The 18984-nt window shown below is 34.9% G+C and overlaps 1 protein-coding gene across 7 annotated transcripts in view; it reads left to right on the forward strand.

Annotated features, from left to right (window-relative positions):
- The window catches only part of ACTR3B (actin related protein 3B), a 204945-nt gene extending 202804 nt beyond the window's left edge, over nt 1-2141 (forward strand). For 6 of the 7 annotated variants that reach the window (XM_058297577.2, XM_058297582.1, XM_058297580.2 and 3 more), the window contains 2 exons: nt 586-669; nt 1219-2141. In XM_058297577.2, the coding sequence (XP_058153560.1) occupies nt 586-669; nt 1219-1314 (180 nt within the window). In that variant the 3' untranslated portion in view covers nt 1315-2141. Of the gene's footprint in view, nt 1-329; nt 670-1218 lie in introns of all 7 variants that reach the window. The other variant, XR_011648903.1, reaches the window with a different exon arrangement.
- The last annotated feature ends 16843 nt before the right edge of the window (nt 2142-18984 follow it).

The following is an 18984-nucleotide window of genomic DNA, read 5'->3' on the forward strand; positions in this document are numbered from 1 at the left end:
TTTTAACTTGCTGGTGATTTTATTTGAACTTCTAACCAAGACTGGTTTTTATAGAATAAATGGGAGCAAACATATATAGTTCTCACTAAGGAAAGGAGGCCCACTGAAATGGAATCATACTGTTTAAAAAATGTAGTTTCTTTGAGAATTTTTAGGATTTGGTATAGATATTATTTGGTGTTATCTCTACGTACTGAAATATCTGATTTTTTTGTTCTTAAATTCTGTAGGCCAGTTGCTTGGATTTTTTTTTTTTTTAATGCTTTTAGTGTTGTGGAAAGATTAACCTTTACTTGATTTGCATGCTTTGTTCCTTTGCATCTACCTAGGGTTGGGACTGAGAAGGAGGATTTTGAAGCAGGAGAGGCTGAAGAACATAGTTTTAAGAAGCAACAGTCTGAGTACTGATGTAGGAAGACTTGATCACAGTAGGAAAGGACATTATACCATTAAAATGAGAGGAAGACCTCTATCTTTTTCTGCACTCATCTCAGATTGAAATCATCTCCTTGTCAACTGAAAGATTATTAGAATAAAAAATTATTTGCACTGCTTGAACTAAACATGAATTACTTTATTTTCTAGCCTAAGCCTGTCGAGGTTCAGGTGATAACACATCATATGCAGCGCTATGCTGTTTGGTTTGGAGGCTCCATGCTTGCCTCAACTGTAAGTCTTTTTCTAGATCTGGTATATGTTTTAATTTCTGTGTTCTCTGTTTTAATTCAAATAAATAATTCTGTGGAGTTTAAGTAGTCTGTGTACTAATTGTGTGTGACTCTATGTAGTTGTGCAGTTAATTCTGTGAGATAAAAAATTATTTTCATCATCTTTTCAATTGCACAGCTAATATATATGCATCCTTGCTCCTTAGGGTTTACAGATGATATGGATAAGTGAAATCCAAAGATAACCTATAAAACCTTGCATTAATTACTCATATACTTTTCCGACTATTTTTTCTCTCAAATTTGTTAATAACCTAGCATAGTACCTGGAACATAGTTAATCCTAAATAAATGAAAGCTAAATGCATTTAAAAAATAATGAAATAAAACTCCACTTAGTAGTCTATTTCATCTTTGAGGTCAAAATCTTACAAGGATATGGAGAAAGAGAAGCAAAGGTTTTGGATAAGCAGTTACTCGTTTATTTAGTAGTTTCTTTAATTTTGTTTCCTTCCTGAAATATTTATGTATTCTAATCTTTGCTTTTTAGCCTGAGTTCTTTCAGGTTTGTCATACCAAGAAGGACTATGAAGAGTATGGCCCCAGTATTTGCCGTCACAATCCTGTCTTTGGAGTCATGTCATAGTGTTTGCCTTGAAATAATCATTCAAGTCATGTCAAATAGTTGGAAAAGTGTCCTTCAGAAACCAGAGAAGACTGCAGTTCCTGTAAATAATGGCGTTTGGTATCGCTGTCCACGGAGTGAGCTTGCATCAAGTAGTGCATGAGGCACATATCAGAATCATTTCAATAAAAGCCATTTATGTGCTGACTGTTTTATGCCCATTCCTTCTTCCTTCACTCTTTCCCTTTTTATTCCTTCATTTTTTCTCATCTCCACCTGAGCTTCTAGTTGACAAATACAATGCTGAAGGAATTCAAATGTCACTTTAAAAATAGTTAGAAAAAAGGACTAGAAAATGGCATAAAATAGTTCCTCCCCAGAAAAGGCATAAACCCTTTCCCTCCCAGCCTATTTTTGTAAATAAAATGTTATAAACTTGAAATACAAATTGATGTTTATATTTCCTATCATTTTGTATTTTATGGTATTTGGTACAACTGATCCGAAGCACGAATAGATATTGATGTAATGGAGTGCTGTAATAAAAAGTTTCTAATTGTGAGGTATGTTCTGGTATGTTTGTAGTCCAACAAAATAAAAAAAAAGAACAAACTGTTTTTGGCCTCATATTTGTTAGGAAATGATTAAACTTTATTTGGAGTGATATGAAGTTTAAACACTAAACAGTAATTTATGAGAATTATTGCAGATAATGTATCTTCTAGTTTTCTTGTTTGAACTTTCTGGAACTGTTTTATAGAAGATGATGAATGTTTGTTATTGGTGAGTGTGAGATGAAATACTACCTTGCACCATTGTAATAAAAGCTGTTAGAATCTTTGTAAGTATTTCCTGCTGTAGTGTGGTGGTCTTTTGAGTTTCCTTTTTGTACTTATGCTTCTTTTAAATAATAATATATTTTTTCCTACCAGTGGAGAATTTAATGATTAATACCAAACTTGTAGAAGGAAATTTCCTCAAATGATGTGACCTGCCTTGTTCTGCAATGGAAATGGTACAGATAGCCATCTGTTAAGAGATTTTTAGGGGCAGAGGGTGAGGTGGGGCAGCAGTTTCCTAATGATTTCCAATGTCCCTTTCTAAGAATTCAGGATTTGTGGTTTTAATCTTTCAATAATTACTCCAACATTTGCTGGGTAGATTGCTGATTTGAAAGGTAATTTGCAAAGTTAATAAATTTAGGTTTATTCCATTCTTCATATAATACTTCTGATTATGTTACTTATTAAACTGTTATTTATATTTCTTTTAAGTCATGAGGTGTATTTTATTCTCTGATTATTTGCCTTCATAATGAATCATTTGGTTTTATTATTTAAGTTTAGAAACAACTAAACAATTAAGTTTAGAAGAAGAATAAAAAATAATTTGAACTCAGGGTGGTAAATTCTGACTTTAACAAGTCTCTGATGGCTGACCCTGCCACTTTTTTTCCTGTGTTGCCAGGGAACCCAGTCCCTCACTCCCTGCTGAAGAGTCATTCAAGCAAATTATTTCTCTACATTGCCTCTGGGGTTTGCATCTTCTTGGGATCTCTACACTGTTTTGGTTCCTCTTGATTTCCTAACTTTTCTGCAGCAACAAGTTCCTGGTTGGTCTATTTGCCTTTGGTCATACCCCATGCATACTATACATTGTAGCAAGAATCATTTCTTATAACCATTTTCCTCTTCTATACCATTCAGAAACTGACGCCTGCTGCCAACCTGTTTGTGCCTTCCTATTTGGACCCTTTACCTCACCAACTTAAATTTGCTTCCCATTTCTCAAAGTGAATGTGCTGTTTTTACCTCCCTGTTCTCCATTTCCACCTTCATTTATTTCTTTAAATTGGTTTGGTACTATCAGCATGTGCTTTTTTGTGTTCCCCCAAACTCCTAGAATAATGCTACATCTATATGCTGGCACCAATGACTTGACTTCAGAGGCATCTTGTTTATTCCTTGTTTGGGCAGCTCCTCAAATGACACAATTTCAGGAGTCCTGTATTGCCAAGATTAGGCTGATCTAGAACTAATATAACCAATTCGTAGACCACAGAACATCTGAAGTTTCCATTTTCCTTGTTTGGGACAAGGTGATCTTTGAGCTTATACCTAAATTTATCAGCTTATGGGAATCATGGTCAGAGAATTTTGTTTAAACATAAAATTGAAATCCCAGCATGATAGGACAGCATGCTATTTTGGAATATGATTGGTAAAGTGGCCAAGACCCATCCCACATCTAGTGAATGAGGTGGGAGGGAGAGGAAGGAGTAGGAAAGGCATCTGGGTTTTCCCTTGTTCTTCTTTAATTTTAAGCCTCCCAGGTGATCCCAATTGTATCCATGTCTGAAAATCCTGGTGAGCAGAAAGAAGGACTTTTGAATCAGAAATACCTGAGTAAGAACCCTGTTTGCTCCTTAGGCAAATGACTTCTTATCCTCTCTTATCTGAGAATTGGAATGGACATATTGTTGAAACTTTTTTTTTGTTTATTCAATGAAACCTACCTGATAGTGTACATAGAAATGAACTGTGATTCTGCAATATGCATTGGTTACTTTATAAGGAGAAAAACTTAAAGAAACTCTGCACATACTTTTTATAAAGATTAAATAATTAGTGCTAGGTCATAATATTGCAGTGAGTTGATGGGTAAAATCAACCATCTATGACAAACATGCCTTATAACTAAGTGGAAAGCTTTCTATAAAATACAGTGTGATCTTGAAGATGTAAGTATATTTTATGGTAGTATTAGGTATTATACAACTTAACTAATAGGAGTAATGAAACTCTTGTGTGGCTAAAGTACAGATCGTTTTGTGATTAATTCATTCTTTTATGATCCCTCCATTCTATCTCATTTGTAAAAATTATGATTGTGCCAAACAAGCATGTGAGGTTAATCGAGTGCACAGCTTACTTAAAACCACAAGAGGGTCCCATTAAGATTATTTATCTGTTAAATAATTCTTTACTTAATTGAAGAATATTTCAGAATCTTTCTTTTAAAAGTAACTGTCAGGCTGGTTAAATGATAGACAAAATAATTGTGTGGAGCTCTAATAGGCAATTACATTAATTTCACTTGGTTAGATGGAGATAAATCCCTTCTAAAAGGTGGGAAAGAAAGTACAGCTTGATATTAGTATTGTTTTAAAAGGATTTTTCTTTAAATGTTAAAATACTAGCTTTTTCTGTCCAGTTTTCTTTCTCAAAAGTAAGCTGCTGTTTATTCCCTACAGGTTGGCTTCTCAGATTTTACTCTTTCATTTTTTTAGCTTTGGTGCTACAGAATATTGTGGTTATATGTGCATGTATATCTTCTTTAATAAACTTTTTTTTTACTTTTTATTTTGAAATAAAAGGTTTTTCAGACTTACAGGACAGTTGGAAAAATATCCCTCCCTTTGTTCTGTAGATATTTTCTAAACATTTGAGACTAAGTTGTGTACATCATGCTTAGAAATAGTTAATATTAGATATTAAATACTTAACATTTTCATGTACTTTTCCAAACAACAAGGGTATTCACTTATGTAACCACCTTAAGTACAGTTAAGCAGTTTAACATAGATTAAAAACTTATAGTCTATATTTCAAATTTTTCATTGTTCCAATATACTTTTGGACATTTTCTCCTCCATTATTGGATCCAGTCCAGGATCATATATTGCATTTTGTTGTTACTGTCTCTTTAGTCTCTCTCTCCCTCTCTCTCTCTCTCTCCTCCTCTTTCTATTCATTTTGACAACTATAGGTTTACAAAAAAAATCATGCAGAAAGTGTAGAGTTCCCATGTACCCCCCTCCACACACACACACAAAGTGTCCCTGTAATTAACATTTTGTATTAGTGTGGTACTTTAGTTACAATTGATAAACCAGCATTATGATTATATGATTTAGTCCATAGTTTACTTCTAGGATTCACTTTTTGTATTGTACAGTTCTGTGTTTTTTTTTTCCTTTTTCTGGTAATACATAGAAACCTAAATTTTCCCATTTTAACCACTTTCAAGTGAAGCCATCTAGTCCTGAACTTTTCTTTTTTGGGAGGTTTTTTATTACTGATTCATCTTGTTACTTGTTATTGGTTTCTTGGGTCTTCTATTTCTTCTTGATTCAGATTAGTTAAGATGTATGTTTCTAGGAATTTGCCCATTTCATCTGGGTTTTATAATTTGTTGACATACAGTTGTTCATGGTATCCTCTTAAAACACTTTATATTTGTGGAGTTGGTAATAATGTTCTCCTTTCATTTCTGATTTTAATTGCTTGCATCCTCTCTCTTTGCCTTTGTCAGTCTAGCTAAAGCTTAGTTGATTTTAATAGTTCTTTTCAAAGAACTAATTTGGTTTCACTGAGTCTGTTTTTTTCTTTTGTTTTTACTCTTTATCTCTGCTCTAATGTGAGGTTAGATCATTGATTTGAGATTGTACTTTTTTAATGTAATCATTTAGAGCAGGGGTTCTTAAACTTTTTTTGTTCCACAGACCCCTTTGCCAGTCAGGTGAAAACCACAGACCCCTTACTAAATTCACACTGTACTGTGTATTATTAAATAAATATATCACACCACACCAAGATGTCACCACAAGATTGTTTTTTTGAATTTCAGTTCAAGCTTATGGACCCCTTGTTAAGAACCCCTGATTTAGAGCTATAAATTTCCCTCTGAGCACTGCCTTTGTTGCATCCCATAATTTTTGGTATGTTGTGTTTTTGTTTTAATATGCCTGAAGATATTTCCTAGTTCCCGTCTGATTTCATCTTCAATCCCTTAAAAGTATATTGTTTAATTTCCTCATACTTGTGAATTTTCTACTTCTTCTTTTACTGATTTCTAGAGTTTCATTCCATTGGTTGAGATGATACATTGTATTTCTAGAGTTTCATTCCATTGGTTGAGATGATACAATGTTTTTGAATTTATTGAGACTTGTTTTGTGATCTAAAATATGGTCTATCCTGGAGAATGAGCCATGTGCACTAGAATGTTTTTTTCTGCTGCTCTTGGGTAAAGTAATTTATATATGTTTGTTAGGTCTAGTTGGTTTAGAGTATCATTTAAGTCTTCTCTTTCTTTACTGGTCTTCTGTCTAGATGTTCTATCTTTTTTTGAAAATGATGTATTGAAGTCTCCTACTGTTAATGTAGGACTATTTCTCCTTTCATATCTGTCAATATTCGCTTCATATATTTTGGGACTCTGCTGTTAAGTGCATATAGTTATAATCTTAGTATATAATGACTGCCTTTTTCCCTCATTACAGTTTTTGACATAGTCTATTTTTTCTGATATTTGTAGTTACCCCAGCTCTCTTTTGCTTACTATTTGCATGGTATATATTTCTCCCATCTATGCACTTCCAGCCTACCCATGTCTTTGAATTTAAGACGAGTCTTTTGTAAACAGCATGTAGTTGAGTCTTGCTTTTTATCCATTTTGCCAATCTCTTCCTTTTCACTGGAGAGTTTAATCCATTTACATATAGAGTAACTACTGGTTATGCAGAACTTAGTTCTGTTATTTTGCTGTTTGGATTTTGTAGTTTTATACTTTATTTGTCCCTCAGTTCCTCCATTTTGATCTGTTGTAATGAACTCCCTTAGAATCCCATCTCATTTTCTCCTAGCATATTCTATTCTTTGTGCTTAACATGGGGCTTAAGTTTAACATCCCGAATCTTGTTTGTTTTGATACCAACTTAACTTCAATAGCATACACAAGCTATGTTCCCCTCTGTTACTCCACTTTATGTAGTTCTTGGCACAAATTATATATTATAAGTCTAAAACTATTGATTTATCATCACTTTTTATGTGGTAGGAAGTAAAAAGTGGAGTTACAAACTAGAAATAAAATAGTACTGGCATTTATATTTACCCATGTCATTAACTACTGGAGATCTTTATTTCATCATGTGGCTTCATTGTGAGAAATGCAATATCTGTGATGTGCAATAAAACGAAGGATGTTTAGCATAATAGTGTAGGAGAACTTTGGGGTTTAAGCAGAGAACAGGACATCTTGGAATCCTCAGTTCAAACTCTGGCATTGCTATTGACTATTGTTCCTTGTTAATATCAGTTAACTCCTAGCTTTGTATTCTTTCTTTCTCTTTAGTGAGATGGTAATTTGCATCAATCAATTTAATGGTCATAAGATCCTATCTTATTGAATAAATCAGATGATAGGAGTGGTAGAAGGGTGAAATATGAGGTCACTGTGAAGAGATTATGATGTGAAGTAAATTGGACATGAAGGCATAGTTCTCTTATTGCACAACTCCAGGGGGAGTCCTTCAGATTGTAGTCTACAGAAATGGCAACCTCTGGATTTGCGCAATTGGTTTCTCTTGCCTTAAGTTTCTTTTTTTCCTTAACCAGGGAAAGCCACCATTTAAAAAAAAATGCTTTCTCTTTCCTGGGCACTGTGCTAAGTTACCATTCATCAATATATATTTACTAACTGCCTGTGAACTGGACATTTTTCCAGGTCTAGAGATACACTGGTGGCAGACATGGAGATTCCATTCTACTAGAAGAGATAGGCATTAATCAAATAGTCACACAATATAATTGCAAATTGTCAAAAAGGCCAAGAAAACAATAAGTACAGAGTACAATGAAGACATATAATGAGGTCCGTGAACGAATGTGTGTGTGTGTGTGTGTGTGTGTGTGTGATAATGGAGGGCTTTCCTGAGTGATAACTTACCTGAGATGGAAGAATGAGTAGAAGCTAGCCAGGTAGAGAGGTGTGGAAGAAAGAAACAGTCCAGAAAGGGGATTGGAATTGCCAATTTTTTAGGTCAAAAATAGTAAAATATCAGCAGTTTTAAATGATTTGCTAATACAGATGTCTGGAATGGAATGATTGTGCTATTTAAGAAACAAAAGCCTGGATGGCTGTGATGTTCAAGAAAAGAGGTAAGGTCGTCTAAGGAGACGGGACTGTGGTAACAATTTTGCTTAATCCTAAGGACGATGTTCTTAGACATGTTAAATGATTTTAAACAGAAAAGTAGTAAGATAGATTGGAGGTTCAAATAGGGAGATGAGAAGTTTCCACTAAGAGGTTAATGTTTTCTTTAGAGTCACTGAGCAAACCTGGAAAAAGGAGAAAATCAGCTGGATTTCTAATAAGCAACTCCAAAAAATGCTGTAAGTATATATGAGATCAGACATGGTTTGCTAGTCAGTTTGAAATCTTAAGTGTCTCACTTTGTAAAACCATGAGCAAAGTTAATAAGGTGTGTATGAGGGGAAGTGTCTTTTAAGGAGGATGAGAAGGGAGATAAATCAGAATGGGCAGATACTATATCTTTAAATGAAGGTAGGGAATGGACTTTTTGTCACTCAGCATAATATAGAGCTAATGGATACAGTTATTAATACTCATTTTTAAAATTGAAAGTATGAAGAAGATAATTTCTATTCTGAGTTGGAAGCAGTTGGTCTTTTTTTCCTTAACACTATATTTTTCTGTAGGTAAAAAGCTACTGTGATTTGTCTATGATCAGTGGTATCTGAGAACTATTAAAGAAGAGCTTATGATACAGCATAGTGCTAGATATGAAAATAATAATTAGAAATAAACTGAAGAGAAGTTTCTGAGCTATAAAGGTACAAATGAGTGATATTTTTTCACTGACATGTTTTTCTTAATTAGGATAGTAAACTGAACTTGCATTTCTGATTATGCAGTCATATTCTCTAGCTGAATTAGCATGTTTCAACATTTATTCATTAGGTCTTATGTCCATGATAAATTAAACTTTATAGGTAATCACAACATTGCATGATTCACTCACAGCTCTCTGAATTAGAGTTTAAGACTGTTACTGCAATAGTATACATAACTTAAATGTCCCCTAATGGCAAAATGAATAGCATTATAAATGTTCTGGTAATGTGCAGTTTATGACCGGGTTGATTTACATTTTGGTAACTTTTAAAGAGCTGATAGCACTTGTGCAGAAATTTTATGAAGAGCATTGTTTCCAGGTGGGAGTATCCTCTGTAATTTAGTAATAATCACTAAACCACTCATAATAATTTCTGTAATAAGTTATGACAGTATTCTGAAAATCATATTCATGACATAATAAAGTAGGTGCCTGATTTCAGAATGACACATTAGGAAATTAGCTACATGGAAATAACAATAACATTGATAGGCCTTAGTAACCACTTCTGAAAGATTTTCAGTGTTTTTTTTTTCTTTTGTATTAAAAATATCCACTGATATAGTCACACAAAAGGGATATACATTCTTGAGTATATGTTTTTTCTTCAAACATCAAACTCTATCATTGATTGCTCTGGAAAACCTTCAACTATGAATACTGGAATTAGACCTATTCAGTTCCTTACTCCAAGGTAATGCTCCTGGCCTATTTCAATAGAAAAGTTAATTGACTTTGGTTGGGTTCTTTGGCCAATATTAGGACGGATTTGTGGTGATGACAAAGTTACAGACTTTTAGACAAACCAGTTCATGTTTTCCCTCTTCTCCATTTACCAGGTCCTCCTGATGGCATGAGTTAAGAAATGACTGATGGTGATTAGGATTCCAGTCTATGTCCATGGGACAGTGTCAAGCTAATTGGATTACACTTTCTGATAAGCGATCTCTCCTGGACCAACATTTTCTTATTATCAGGTGTTACTTATCTGTAATTCTGTAAGGTACATTCTATCATTTTATTTTCTCAGAAAGACCCTGCAGATTAATTGTTTTTTGTCTTCTGAAAAATCCTTTCTCAGAAAGGGGTCCCTCCTGACAATGCTCAATGCAGGCAGCCATTTTATTTTACTTAACAGAAGTGATGAATACCCTAAAAGTGCTCCAGATTTAGACTTGAAAACTTCAGGTAGGTAACTTTGGGCAAATTACCTAATCTCTCTAAATTTCTATTTCATCATCTGTAAAATGAGAATTGTGATACATACTTCATAAAGGGCTTAGCACAGCTCCTGGACATAATAAACCTAATTGCTATTATTATTAGCTATTACTTATTAGAAACTTGACCAGAACCTCATCAGTCTGCAGGGCTGTTTGGATAAGAATTGTGAAATAGGAACAAGCACTTCTTTTATTAAGGGATTTGGTGGCTTTGTTCAGGGAGAATGTCATTTCTTCCTCCTCCTCCTTTGGTCTGCCCAACCCACTCTTCTCAGCCTCTTTGAAGTTTACAAATGTGTAAGACACAGTTCAGGATTCAAATTCTCTATGAAGTCTTTCCAGACTTCTACTGGATGCCAATAGCATTTTGTAATATTCACCTGTTTCTTTCAGCACATAGACTTATTGCAGTTTACCTTTTTGTGCCTTTGCCTTTTTCTCCCTAGATGGTTCAGTGCCTGGAAGGCAAGGGCCTTGATTATGAGAATAGTTGTACGCTCAACACAGTTCCTCTCAGTAGGTATTTGTTGACTGGTTGTAGAACAGCTACATAGTTGTAAGACCCAGTGTAAATTAAAAAATTGGGGCCCCTTGTTTAAAAAGTATGAAGAATTTCAAGACTGCGGTGGCAGGAAAATTAAACCTTCGTAGTATAGGGTTCTGTGTGACTGCACAGGTTTAATGTCCATGCAGCCAGCCCTGACTGGTTATCACTCAAAGTCATAGTTTTCCAGAAACAAATATGCTCAAAATATTATTGGCAGACTGCTGGTATCTAGTCAGACATGTAAAAATCTTGGGAGTCATTACTCCCATCTGCCCTTGCAACAAGAAACACTGAAAAATCAACATATCTTTGTTCTAACAGAGAGTTAAGAGGCCCTGTTTAAGAAGTCCCTAGCAAAAACAAAAATGATAGAGGAGACAAAAGAAGGACACTAGAGAAAATTTTATCCCCTAACACTTAACAGCTACAGCAAAGAGTAAACACTAACTCCAAGCCTGATAAGCATAAAACCTCACATTAAAGTCCTATTTATTTACCTAGACTCCTTTTACCCAAAACATCATGTTCGACTTTCAACAAAAATTTTCAAGGCATGCCAAAAGGGGAAAAACACCATTTGAAGAGACAAAGCAAGTACCAGAACGAGACTCAAATATAGCACAGATTTTACAATTATCAGACCAGGAAATAAAAATTATGATTAATATGCTATGGCTCTCATGATGAAAGTAGACAACATGCAAGAACAGATGTAAGAAAAGAGATGGAAACTCTAAGAATAAAAAGGAAATGCCAAAATAAAAAACACTCTAAGAGAACTGAAGAATGCTTTTGATGGACTCATCAGTAGACTGGACTGATTTAGAAGGTATATCATTAGAAATGTCCCAAACAGTAAAGCAAAGAGAAACATGAATGAAAAAAAAAAAAAAAGAGGAACAATATCCAAGAACTGTGGGACAATTACAAAAAGGTGTAACATATATGTAATAGGAATAACAGAAGGAGAAGAAGGGAACAGAAGAAATATTTGAAATAAGAATGGCTGGAATTTCCCAAATTAATGACAGACATCAAACCATAGATCCAGGAAGTTCAAAGAACATCAAGCAGGATAAAACTGAAAATTCCATGCCTAGGCATCACACATTCAAATGGCAGAATATAAAAGACAAGAAAATCTTGAAAAATAACAATTTTGAAAAAACAGAAGTAGTTTACCTATAGAAGAACAAGGATAAGAATTACACTGGATTTCTCTTTAGGAACCCTGCAAGCAGAAAGAGAGTGCACTGAAATATTTTAAGGGTTGAAAGAAGATAATTCACCAACCTGGAAGTTTGTGTCTTGTGCAATTAGTTTAAACTCATTTAACTGAATAATGACCAATTAAAAGTAAAAAATGGGGAAGCGGACTTGGCCCAGTGGATAGGGCATCTGTCTACCACATGGGAGGTCCACGGTTCAAACCCCGGGCCTCTTGACCTGTGTGGAACTGGCCCACGCACAGTGCTGATGCTTGCAAGGAGTGCCATGCCACGCAGGGGTGTCCCTGCATAGGGGAGCCCCTCATGCAAGGAGTGCACCCCGTAAGGAGAGCTGCCCAGCGTGAAGGAAAGTTCAGCCTGCCCAGAGATGGCACCGCACACACGGAGAGCTGACATAACAAGATGATGCAACAAAAAGAAACACAGATTCCCATGCCCCTGACAACAGAAGCGGACAAAGAACACACAGCAAATAGACACAGAGAACAGACAACTGGGGCAGGGTCGGGGTGAGGGGAAGGAGAGAGAAATAAATAAATCTTAAAAAAAAAAAAAATGAACCACACTTAGGAAAGATATTATTAATGGGGTAAAATGTGGGAGGAGGAGGTGGGATATTTGGGAATCCCCTATATTTTTGATGTAGTATTTATGAAATCTAAAGCTCCTTTAAAAATAAAAATAAATTTAAAGTTAAAAAAAAAGTGAAGGAGAAGTAAAGACACTCAGAAAAAATTTGAGGGAATTTTTTGTCATTTAACCTGCTTTGCAAGAACTATTAAAAGTTATTTGGAGAGAAAGAAATGATAGAGGACAGAAATTAAGATCTACGTAAAGAAAGGAAAAGTGTTAGAGAAGGAGTAAATAAAAGCAAGATAAAATCTTTTATTTTTCCTTAACAGGTAACAGTTTGTTCAAAATGTTAGCAACAATGTATTCATTGATTATGGCTTATGAATAAGTGAATGTTATAATATGTGGGACAGAGGAGTTGGGAATACTGTATTATAAGGTAACTACTTATAAGTGATAAATTGTTACATGAACATGCACCTAGATTAGGTGTAAATGTATATTCCAACAACTAAGAAAACTTCAAAAATATAATTGATATGCTAAGAGAGGAGAGAAAATAGAGTCATAAAATGCTTAGTTAAAACCAGAGGAGGTAGAAAAAGAGAAAGAAAAGCTGAGAGCAATAGAAAATAGTCACAAATAGAAAATAGCTATATCAATAATCATTTTGTATGAAAATAGTCTAAATACACCAGTTAAAGACAAAGACTGTTAGAGTGGATTAAAAAACAAGCAAAAAGCAAGACCCAACTCTATGTTGTATACAAGAGATCCACTTTAAATATAAAGGCACAGATAGATTAGTAGCTGAGAAAGGTATACCATGCTAACACTAATAAAGAGAAAGCTTTGTTAATTTCAGATAGGGTAGTCTTTAGAGCAAGGAAAATTATAAGCGATAAAGAGAGGTTTCATATAATAATAAATGAGTCAATTCTCTGAGAAGATGTTTATGCACTTTAATATGTATGAACCTAACAACGACATCAAAATGTGAGACAACAAGTGATAGAATTACAAGGAGAAATAGATGGATTCACTTTTTTAGTTAGAGATATTGTAGCAGTTTGGTATTATTTATGAATTCCAAAAATAAATATTGGATTATGTTTGTGAATTGGTCTGTTCCTCTGGGCATATTAGATTGGTTTGGATTCAGAGGTTCCACTTTTACTTGACTAAATAATGATTAAGACTTTGGTTGGGTCACATCCATAGGATGTTGAGTCCCTGCTCACCAGGGAAATGACATGGCAGAAGAGAAAGTTGGGAGTTTTAATTCTGGAACTCGGGAAGTAAGCACACAGACAAGGCTCCATTAGACACAGCAGAGACCCCAGGAAGAGAGATGAGCTTTTCACCTGACAGTTAACAGCTGGCCTTGTGGAGGGACCAGTTGAGTCCAGAGAGAAATGAGCCCCAGGAGAGAGACAAGACTTGTCCCAACCTGTGGTTGAGATTGGAAGAAGCTGGGACCACAACAGAGCCTTGGGAGGAGGAGGAAGACCGAACCCTTGCAGACATTGTCACCATCTTGTGCAATATGTGGCAACAGACTCTGGGTGAGAAAGTACCTTTTATGGTGCCATGAGTTGGACTCTTTAGGGCCTTGTGACTGTAAGCTTCTACCCCAGATAAATACCCTTTATAAAAACCAACCTATTTCTGGTGTTTTGCATCAGCACCCTTCTAGTTGAGGTACAGATGTCAACACCTTCTATCAGTAATTTCCAGTAAGCTGGAAATCAGTAAGGTTACGGTTGAACTAAGTAGAACCATCAATAAAGTGGTTCTAATTGACATTTATAGAGTTCTTCATCCAAAACAGCAGAATACACATACTTCTAACGCTCACAGGGAACATTTTCCAAGATAGACCACATTCTGGGTCATAAAACATATCTTAATTAATTTAAAAGTATAGAATCATACAAAATATTTTCTCAGATCACAATGGAATGACACTAGATAGCAGGAAAATCTCAAAATATTTGGAAATTGAACAACATATATCTAAGTAATACATGGGTCAAAGATGAAGTCTCAAGAAAAATTAAAACACATTTTGAACTAAAATTGAAAACACAACAAAATTTGTGGGATTCAGCAAAAGCTGAGGGAAAACTATAGCATTGAATGCATATTAGAAAAGAGGATGTAAAACCAATAACCTAAGCTTCCGCCTAAGGAAACTAGAAACGAAGGTCAAATAAGATCCAGAAGGAAAGAAAGAACAAAAATCAGAGCAGAAATCTATGAAATTGAAAACAAGAAGTAGAGAAAATAAATAAAACCAAAAGCTGGTTCTTTGAAAAGATTAATAAAACTGATAAACTTCTAGCCAGGCTAACCAGGACAAAAAGAGAGAAGATATGAATTACTAACATCAGAAATTAAAGAGGGCCCTCACTACTGAGCTCATGAATATTAAAAGGAGAATAAAGAAATATTATGAACAACTCTATGTTCAGAAATTTGATAACTTGGATGAAATAGACCAATTCCTTAAAGGATAAAAGCTACCAAAACTCATACAAGGAGAAATAGATTAGTCTATTAGGCCTGTACTTACTAAAGAAAATTGAATAACTAGTAATCTACCAAAACAGAAAACTTCAGGCTCAAGTGATTTCACTGGTGAATTCTACCAAACATTTAAGAAAGAAATGATGCCAATTCTTTACAATCTATTCCAGAAAGAAGAAGAGGGAATACTTCCTAACCCATCCTGTATGACCATCATTATCCTAATACCCAAATCAGACAAAGTCACTCCCTATATTTCTCATGACCATAGATGCAAAAATCCTCAACAAATATTAGCATATTGAACCCAGGCAATGTAAAAAATGAATTTTACACCATGACCAAGTGAAATTTATTCCAGGTTTGCAAGGCTGGTTCAACATTCGAAAATAAATGTGTAATGTATCACATCAACAGGCTAACAAAGAAAAATCATATGATCATATTAATAGATGTAGGCAAAGCATTTGACAAAATCCAATAGCCATGCCTGATTTTAAAAACTCAGCAAACTGGGAAGAAGGTAACTTCTTCAACTTCATAAAGAGCTTGTATTTAAAAACTACAGCTAATATACTTAATAGTCAGAAATTAGAGTCTTTTCCCTTAAGATCAGGAACATGGCAAAGATAGTCCCTCTCACCACTCCTGTTTAAGCCCTAACTAATGCTATAAGATAAGAAAAGGGAAAAAAAGTATACAAAGTAGGAAAGAAGGAATGAAACTGTCCTTGAAGATGGCATGATTGTTTATGTAGAAAATTCCAAAGAATCAAAGAAGTCCCCCAACTAATAAATGATTATAGTAAGGTTACAAGATACAAGGTTAATGTACAAAAGTCAATTACTTTCCTATATGTCAGAAAAGAATGGTTGGAACTTGAGATAAAAAACACAACACTGTTTACATTAGCTGCAAAAAAAATTTCTTAGGTATAAATATATTAAAATATATTTAAGATCTATATGAGAAAAACTACAAAACTCTGATGAAGGATATCAAAGATCTAAATAAATGGGGGGATATTTCATATTCCTGTATAAGAAGAATCATTATTAAGATGTCAGTTTTTCCCTGCTTTTAGAGTAAATACATCCCAATGAAAATCCTAGCAAGTTATTTTTGGATAGTAGCAAACTGATTCCAAAGTTTATGTGGAAAGGCAAAAGACCCAGAATAGACAATGCAACACTGAAGAACAAAGTCGGAGGAGTGACACTACTTGACTTCAAGACTTACTTCAAAACTACAGTAATCAAGACAGTATGGTATTTGTGAAAGAAAAATATATCAGTGGAACAGATCAATAGAATAGAATAGAGATCCCAGAAATAGTCGCACACAGATACAGTTAATTGATCTTTTACAAAGGAGTAAAGGCAATTCAATGGATAAAGGATAGTCTTTTCAGCAAATGGTGCTAAAACATGCAAAAAATGAATCTAAATACAGACTTTATACAGTTTTTGGTTTGCTAAAGGCTGCCAAGGCAATATATCAGAAATGGGTTGGGGTTTACAATGGGAATTTATTAATTTATAAGCTTACACTTCTGAGGCTGTGAAAATGCCCAAATCAAGCCTTCACCAGGCAGTGCTTTTCTCCCCAAGGACTGGCTGCTGGTGTTCCTGGATTCCTCTTTCCTATTGCAAGGGATATGGTGGCAGCCACTGGTCTTTCCTCTTGCCTCTGGGCCTTACTGCTTTCAGCTTCTGGCTTCAGTAGCTTTCTCTCTCAACCTCTGGGTTCCTCTCTCTGTTCTTCTGTGCTCAGCTAATTCCAGCCTCTGGCTTTCTGGTCTCTATGTCTGTGACTTTTTTTCTGTATATTTATTATGTTTCTGAAGAACTCCAGTAAGAGAAAGAAGCCCTATGCTGGGCTACTCCTTATTGAAGTAATCTATTCAAAGGGCCCTTAAGGGAATCTAATCTAACCAAAGGGTCCCACCTACAATAGGTTCGCACCCACAGGAATGGGCCAATTTAAGAACATAATTTTCTGGGGTCCACAGAAAACTCAAACTACCATAATACCTTTCACAAAATTAACTCAAAATGAATCATAGACCTAAATGTAGAATGCAAAACTATAAAATGTCTAGAAGATAACATAGAGAAAATCTAGATACTCCCGTATTTGGTGATGACTTTTTAGATAAAACACCAAAAGAATGATCCATGAAATAAATTGATAATTTGGACTTCATTAAAATTTAAAACTGCTTTGTGAAAAACACTGTTAAAACAATGAAAAGAAAAAAACCATAGACTGGGAGAAGGTATTTGCAAAACACATATCTGGTAAAGAACCTGTATCCAAAATATACAAAGACCTCTTAAAACTCAAAAATAGGAAAACAAACCCCAATTTAAAAATGGGCAAAAAATCTGAACAGACACCTCACTAAAAAAGATATATACAGGGCAAATAAGCAGATGAAAAGATGTTCAACATATCCTTAGTTGCAACATTAAAACAACAATGAGATACTGCTAAATGCTTCTTAAAATGGCTACAATCCAAAAAATGGAGAATACCAAACACTAGCAAGAATGTGGCAGAACAGGAGATCTAATTCATTGCTGGTAGGAATGCAAAGCGGTACAGTCACTTCATAAGATATTCTGGCAGTTTCTTATAAAGCCAAACATAGTCTTACCATATGTACTAGTTTGAATAGTGTCCTCCCAAAATTCATGTTTATCTGGAATCTGTGACTATGACCTTATTTAGAAATGGGGTCTTTGCAGATGTAATCGTTATGTGAGATCATCCTGAATTAGGTTGGGCCCTAAACTGAGTATCATTGCAGTCTGTTTAAGAAGAGGGAAATTTGAACACATACACAGACACAGAAAGAAGAATGCCATGTAAAAATGGAGGCAGAGATTGGAGTGATGTATCTACAAGCCAAGGAATGCCAAATTTCCTACAATTGTCAGAAGCTAAGAGAACAGTTCTTCCCTACAGGCTTCAGATGGAGCTTGGCCCTGCCATCTCCCTGAGTTTGGACCTCAAGACTCCAGAACTGGAAAAAATAAATTTCTCTTGTTTTAAGCCACCCAGTTTGTGGTACTTTGTTATACTATCCTGAGGAAACTAATATATCATATGGTGTAGTAATCATACTCCTTGGTATTTACCCAAATGTGTTGAAAACTTATATCCATATAAAAACTTACATGTATATGTTTGCAGTAGCTTCGTAATTGCCAAAATTTGGAAGCAACCAAGATGTCCTCAAACAGGCCAATGGATAAATGAACTGTTGTACAGCTGTACAACAATATTATTCAGCAATAAAAAGGGGTGAATTGGGAATGATTGTGGCTCAAGCAGTTGAGCTCCCACCTCCCACAAGGAGGTCCTGGATTCAGTTTCCAGTGCCTCCTGAAAAAACAAAAACAAGCAAAACAAACAATAAAACGAACTCAGGGAAGCCAATTTGGTTCAGCAGTTGAGCACTGGCTTCACACATATGAGGTCCTGGGTTCAATCACATCCTCTAGTACCTAAAAAAAAAAAGGGAATAAATTATCAAGCCATGAAAATACATGGAGGAAATTAAAATGCACATTGCTATGAGGAAGAAGCCAGTCTGAAAGGCTACATACTGTATGATTCTAACTATATGACATTCTTGAAAATACAAAACCATAGAGTGAAAAAATCAGTAGTTGCCAGAAGGTTCGGGGAAAGGGAGGAACGAATAGTTATAGCACGGGGCAGTGAAGTTGTACTGTTTGATAATATAATGGTGCATACATGACAGCTTGTATTTGTCAAAATAGAATTGTATGACAAAGTGAATTTTAATGTAAACTATGGACTCTAATGTGCAATAGTGGTTCATCAATGATAACACATGTACTACAGTAATGCAAGATG

The sequence above is a fragment of the Dasypus novemcinctus genome, chromosome 5, assembly GCF_030445035.2.
Source record: "Dasypus novemcinctus isolate mDasNov1 chromosome 5, mDasNov1.1.hap2, whole genome shotgun sequence".
NCBI classification, from domain to species: domain Eukaryota; kingdom Metazoa; phylum Chordata; class Mammalia; order Cingulata; family Dasypodidae; genus Dasypus; species Dasypus novemcinctus.